Source organism: Mastomys coucha, chromosome X (assembly GCF_008632895.1).
Source record: "Mastomys coucha isolate ucsf_1 chromosome X, UCSF_Mcou_1, whole genome shotgun sequence".
Taxonomy (NCBI): domain Eukaryota; kingdom Metazoa; phylum Chordata; class Mammalia; order Rodentia; family Muridae; genus Mastomys; species Mastomys coucha.
The window spans coordinates 112,305,247-112,312,551 of NC_045030.1; the positions used below are offsets into that span (position 1 = coordinate 112,305,247).

Sequence of the window (7,305 nt, forward strand, 5' to 3'; positions counted from 1 at the left end):
GCTTATTTAGGGCATGGGGAGGGAGTTAAGAGGCTAGTAGAGGCAGGGAAAGGCAGGGAGAGGGAATTGGGGGAGGGGGGAACAAGAGGGCAAGATGGCAAGAGAGAGAGGCAAGAGCATGAAAGATATTCTTTAATCAAGATACATTTCCTCAGATATGTGTAAGTCTGTGCAACATTGATAAAATCTAATTATGATTTATGGAATCTGTCTTCATCTGAACAACCTGCATCTGTAAGTGACAGTGGCAACTTCAAGGGTCAAAGGGGTATCTTCCTTTATTACATAAAGATCATAGGCCTTTTTCTTTAGTAGATAATCTATCAAGTACTTTCAAATGAATCCCCCATCAATAACATACATATACTGGAATTTCCAGTGACTTTAAACTTCATATGAGAAAATTGCCTTATATTTTGGTATATCATACTTCAGAACTTAAAAATATTTTTATACAACTCAAACTCAAATTTCTACTAGTACTGGAAGGACAACATAAATTCTTTGGGAAGTTCTAGTATAAGATCATGTGATATTATAAGAACCAACATAATGCTGCTTATTGTCTGTTTATTTATCATTGACTGATTTTTTAAATAAATTACTTTTTAAAACATAGCCTTAAAATTCAAATATTATATAATTTTATTATTTATACAGCTCTTTATAATACAGTCAAAATATATTTTCCAAACTGGGTTCGTCACTTTACAGACAGTACAGAATTAAGAAAAGAGTCCCCAATCTGGTCTTTTCTACTTTTTACTTGTTCATGTAATGTCTATTCACTAAATATATGACCTGAAGATGAAATACATTTAATAGTTTTGAGCAGGAAAATTTTGAATACAGCAAATTTAGAATTAATAGTTATGAATTAGGTCAGTAAACTTTTAATACTGACTTATTCTCTGACCTAAGTCAAATAATCTCAGAGAGTAATTTCTCCATGACTTACACAGTAATGGTAGTGAGGTACTTCATGCACTAAAGTTACCCTACTCATGCTAATATATTATATAGGAAGGAAGGCTTACATTAATTAAAGAGATGGAAGAAATGCTTTCTCTTTGTCTTTCATTTCAGTACACACCAAAAGTTTCACTAAACTTTAGAACCCTGGAGTGGATAATCTCTAAAAGTTAATTTTACCTTTAAAATATTGTTAGGTATTTTTCACTGTTTGAAGTATTAGAAAGGAATAGCTTCCTTAATTACACCTCTGAAGTTGGACTCACAAATTTAGATTTAATATCTTCAGTTTATACTCAAAATGATTAAGATACTTTAGCTCAATGAGATTGAGCGTTTAAAGTATATTTTTTAATTATCTGAGTCATATATCATAAGATATATTTTTAATTGTATTCATCACTCTTCCCACTGGTTCTCAGATCCACCAACTTCTCTATTCTTCAACCTCATATACTCTTTTCTCAAAGTAATCCATAGAGTCCATTTTGTCCACTGGAGCATGGTCAACCTACCACAGCCCACATACTTATAAAAAACTGGCTCCCTTTCCAACTATCAACTGTTCTGAGCTCCTCAGTTAAGGATGGGAAGTAAAGAACTAGTTCTTCCATACTAGAATATTGCCTGTCTTGATCATGTGTATAAGCATATATGTTGTGCGTTCAGAGGGGCAGCATTCCTATTACAATCAGAAGACACTGATTTGTTTCAGTACCCTCTGACTTCTGGCTCTTACAATTTTTCATTCTTTCTTCTGTGATGATTTGAGCCTTGGAGGGAAGTGCTAGAGATGTCCCATTTGTGACTGAGTATTATTTTAGTAGCACTTAGTCTTTGCAGTTTAATCAGTTGTGAATTTATGCATTAACCACTGCCCTCTGCACAAAGAACCTTCTCTGACAAGGTTTGAGAGGTATGGATACAGAGATTAAAATTTTAGAAGATGTTTGCTACTGTGTCTTTTTAGCAGAATAGCAGTTGGTTTACCATTGGGACTTTTGAACTCCCCATCTGTGGGTTCTTTTCCAGACTTATAATATCAGGCAAGTGACTTTTCTGTGGTCTAAGTATTAGGTTTCAAGAATGAGAATTTCATATCTTTGACAGTTCTATAAAGCTCAATCCAGGTAAATTTGGATATTTCACAGCAATCAGTGGCTTCAGTTTTGTTGAGCTTTGAATTCACAACCTCAAAGCTGGAAGAATAAATGTATGAAAATTTACTAATCAATAAATACATTATAAAATGGTCTCAATTGCAATGAAAATGTGAGGCTTATTATTATTATTATATTTTTTCTATGATTGATATGCTAAAATTACATAAACACTGTTGTAAAAAAATGCAACAACAGTGATGGTTACAGAGGATCCATTATTATTTTTCCACCAAATGTTAGGGACCTATATTTTGAAAAGTTTTGTGTGTGTATATTATGTATATATAAAGTATTTTGTTTGGCTTAGGTGTTTGTTCTTTTTTTAAATTGTTTTGTTATGTTTTTCAGAGTTATAAGTTAATGTAATCCCTGCTAATATTGACATCATAGTAACTAACTCCCGATTCTCCTACTTATTATACCCATGACAAGTGAGGACCACCATGTCCTTCCTGATAGAGGATTCTAAAGATTATAATTTTACATATATTTCTACATGTGGATTTTAGGACTTTGTTCATGACTTTAATTTCTCTGCTCAAACTTAGATATGTGGAAGTAGAAGAAATTGAAAGTTTCCATATAAATATTCTATGACATCTTCAAGGAATCTAGATAATTTTATTTTTATTATGCATTATTCTATACTGATCTAGTAATATTTATAATATCATAATGTATACTCAATAAAATGTTTTAGCATTTTATTATTTTTAACACTAAGTAAATCTACAGTGAATTATTTGATATATTAATAGGAGAGAATTAAAGTAAGGTACGATGGCACATGTCTATTATCATAGCACTTGAGGAGTACAGGCAGGAAGATCAAAACTTTTGCTACATAGTATAATACTGCTTTAAAAATTCAGATTATAGAAATCAAATATTATTTAGAATGTGAAGAATAACACTGATCATTTTATACCTGTGAGTTCTACATATTTTGATTCAATGAACCATGATTTAAAAGTATTTGGGAATGTTATGTATCCATATTAAACGTATACACCTTTCCAAATATCTTTTGTTAATAAAATAGATGAATATCTCTTATCTATATTTTACTTATTTAATGAAATAATTGAATCATTCACTCGTATATATTTAATCCATAGAAATAGCTACAATCTTTTCAGAAGTAAGTAATTTTTAAATCTAGCTATGAGGCCTCTATAATAGAAAACTTACTTTGTACACAAAAGAAAGAGGGGTCATTGATTATATGGAGAAAGGTCCCCAAATCTAGTGATAGATTGGTTTTAGGAAGTATACAGTAATACTTATTTGATACTTAGTTTATTCTGTTTAAGAAAACATCTTTTCAAAAATTGAAGTGACAGAATAGATAAAAAAGCTTATTTTCATCCTTTGTCTTCACACTAGTAACCCTAGATACATGCTTGCATTTGTTATTTATTTATTTATACACCCTTTCACAGATCTTTCAAATAAGGAAGGAGTGGCTAGAAAACAAAAACAAAAACAAACAAAAACTGAAATGTATTAAATATGAAGGTCATTAGAAGAAAAAAGTGGCAGCACAATTACGGGTTCTCTTTTATTTTATTTTTGAGATGATTTTTTATCACTTTTCTCCGTTCTATTTTTTCCTCCAAACCTTCCCATGTACCCATTCTCTCTAGCTTTCGAATTCATGGACCCTCTTTCCTCCAATTTTTATTGCATGTAAATTATATAATAATATATATACCCCAATATAACCTGGTGAATCCATCTAATGTTACTTGTATGTACTTACTCAAGGCTGTTTGATATGATTGTGTATGTATGTATGTACATGTGTGCGCATGAATGTAACCCGTGTGTGGATGATAAAAAAAAGCTGTTTTACTCCAGAAATAATTATATAGACAATGATATGATTAATGGCTCCATGTTTAGAGAATAAGTAAAATGTTGTTATTGGCTTACTTTCATCTTCTTGTTGGCCATATAAAATAAGAAAAATCGTAAATCTTCCCCACCTCCAGAAAAAAGTGGTGGAATACTCAATGGGATGGGAAAGAAAGCTTTTTAGAGAAAGGGAAAAGATATGAATCCTTTTTTTTTTTTTTTTGAATTGCTACGACCCGAGGCCATTTTCTTTAGCAGAAACCTATAACATGATTTCCTTTCCTTCAAATAATAGAGGAGAGCACTAAACCATGTGACATGTTCACATTATATACAGTGGGAATTAGACCAGAAACATAACAAAATTTCCATATATTTAACACACTATCTAGAAGTAATTCAGGCTTTCCTATCTTCTTTGTGGTCTTCCCTTTTTGTGTTTCATTGTGTGTAAACTATCTAAAATTTCTGCAAAATTTAAGAGATATTTTGTGAAATATAATAAAGCCTTGAATAATTGGAAGCTAACTAACTAAAATTCTCAATTAACCAGTTTTATTTATTTATTTTTTGCTACACTCTCCTTTTAGAAGGAAGAGGCAAATGACAAGGAAACAAGCTGTTAACAGGTATTTATGTATTTATTTTTTAAAAATCAACTCCCTGAGAATGTCCTGGAGCCTTTACAGATTCAGCCTGATTTCCATAATCTTGTTCTCTATATTATACTTGTGAAGACAGGAAAGGGAATCCATTAAAAATGTCAGCATCAAACTTGTAATTTTACTTAATCTTTAGTGATAAGAAAAATTGAAACCTGGATGGCTAATTAGAACTGATCTATCCATATGAAGTTTCTTGTCAATTGGTTTTTCTATGATTTTACTATTTCCTATTAGTTATCATTTATATTTATTAGTTGGGATTGAATCATAGGATTGCATTGAAGAGTGATAGCATGCAGACAAAATAAGAAATGCCCTTCCTGTGACTGAAAGTAGAAGTTAGAGGAAAAACAAGTAGATGGAGATTGAGTGAGAGTCAGTGCCATAAAATCTATGTGTAACATTCATGTAAAATAATAGGAAGGTAATTGAAGTGCTTACATACATTTTGACTGTGGAATTCTTAGGAAGGTACATTCAGGTTTGCAGGGCAACACAGCTTATTAAGTGTGCTACAGCAATATTAGAAGATAACCTGAATTATTTTACCAGGCACGGGAATATGTTTGTATTATTTACAGTCCTTAAGTGCTTGAAATTCCTTCCAGTCTGATAAGAAATTTTAAAATATCTAATCGACAAGATTTATCTGAAAATTCCTAGAACAGTTATGACAGTTTCATTTAAGTTGAAATCATCTATAGTATGTTATAGGCCTTAATCTCTCATGTTTTAGGGTTTAATGTAGAAAAGAATAACAATGAAAAACTATGTTTTGGTATGGCCTGGCAGTATTGTCGCATCTTTACTTCCATGTGCACTGTTCAAGTGAAATCTCTTTTTTAATAAGGTTTTCCTCCTTCCTTGTTGGCTCCATGTTTTGTATATGTATTTTATAAGAAAAAGCATCCTAGGATATTGAGGGAGATGTAGAAGACACCGTGTAATGTGCCCTATATTTTCAATACAGAAAATGAAAGTCACTTTGATTATGTTTCTGATATCTGGAATTTTTTTCTATACTAAAAATTAGTTTTCAATGCCACTCACATAAAATAATATCCATATGACCTGAAGGAGTGTGTGTACCTCCTTAAGTGATAAACTTTTTTTTTTGTCTATGACACCCATGCAGAACAGACTAGTATAAAATAGACATTAAAAATAAATAATTTGGTGAGGGGGGGATGGCATAAAGGGTTTCCGAGGGGGAAATTGAAATGTAAATAAAGAAAATATCTAACAACTACAACAATAACAATAACAAACCAGAAATACTGAATGTGCTTTCTAGGTGATGTTTATTGTAAGAAACTTTCCTTTTGTCTTCTTATAAAGACACATTTACCTCCTAAGGTATTTAAAGCTAAATGTTTATGAGAAAACAAAAGTAACACCTTTCTGGTTATTAGCACAGAGAGTAACACACAGGAATGCACATTGTACTGTAATTTGAGTAGCATCTATGTTAAAGTACTTTTCTTTCAGCTATAATACTGTGTAATATGAAAAAATTCTGTGAAAACACATGAAAGTAATGGCATACAAAAATGAATAATTTCAACTGAAAAAATGGATTAAGTGTTTCATTTGGGTTTGTTTCTTGAGGGTTCTGACTTTAAATTACTGGGATAGAACTTAGGCATGAAAATCACTTTCATCTTTCTTTTTCTGGTAAAATGGCATGTAAATTATTCCAAAATCTCTTAAGTAAACTAATGATCGTTTATAACTATATCAACTTATTTCTAGATTAACAAAGTATCCCATTTTGGATGCTTGTGATAAAATTTTACATTTACTGAAATCTGAGAAATATCTTGAATTGATTTTTGAAAGTGTATATGTTGGTTCAGCCAAATAAACTACAAAGAAATTAATAGGATCAAAAATGAAAATGCTTATGGAGATGAGGATGGGAATATAAATGAAAGAGCATAAGCAGTATAGAGTAATAAGGAGTAGGGTGACCTAGAAAATATACAGTTTTACTAATGACAGTGGATAATATTTACCCCATTAGATTGTTACTGTGTAAGACTACATACAGGCCTTTAATTTTTAAGGTATTAGTACTTAAGAGAGACTAGGTGTCTATAATTTTATGTTACATTATCAAACAATTAAAAGATGCTTACAAATTCAATTTTAAAACCTGAAAGATTAAGATATTCCCCATGGGTTTTGGTAACTGTTCTCTAATTTTATTTTATTTTAAACTTTTATTGCATTATGATGAGAAAAGTTACATGATTTCAAGTTATCTGAATTTGCTAACATTTAAAAACATATTTTAATTAAACAGAATTGAATCACATTCTTGTTACCCTTTTGCACCAACGCTTCTCCCATAGACCCCCCTTCAATACTTACAATATCTTTTTTTGTCATATTCCTTAAAATTTATAAATTATTATAACAATAAAAATAAGTATTATAAAAGTTGTTTGATATAAAATAACAATCTATTTAACAGTCTTATGTAGATGCTAATCTACAGCAATAGTGAAAAATACATTTTTCTCAATATAAACTTTAAATAACTCCAAACATATTAGCTGTATACTTCAAATATACTAATATTTTCTTAAATGAACATGAATATATAATGTCTTTTTGTTTGTTTTGTATTTAGTAGAGTTTAAAAT

General features: G+C 30.5%; 1 protein-coding gene across 10 annotated transcripts in view; it reads left to right on the forward strand.

Moving 5' to 3' along the window:
* Positions 1 to 7,305, forward strand: part of Dach2 (dachshund family transcription factor 2) — a 494,899-nt gene that overhangs the window by 135,602 nt on the left and 351,992 nt on the right. For 7 of the 10 annotated variants that reach the window (XM_031367240.1, XM_031367195.1, XM_031367203.1 and 4 more), the window contains exon 2: positions 4,583 to 4,621. The exons of the other annotated variants lie outside the window; for them this stretch is intronic. In XM_031367240.1, the coding sequence (XP_031223100.1) occupies positions 4,583 to 4,621 (39 nt within the window). The remainder of the gene's footprint in view (positions 1 to 4,582; positions 4,622 to 7,305) is intronic. 10 annotated transcript variants of the gene reach the window in all.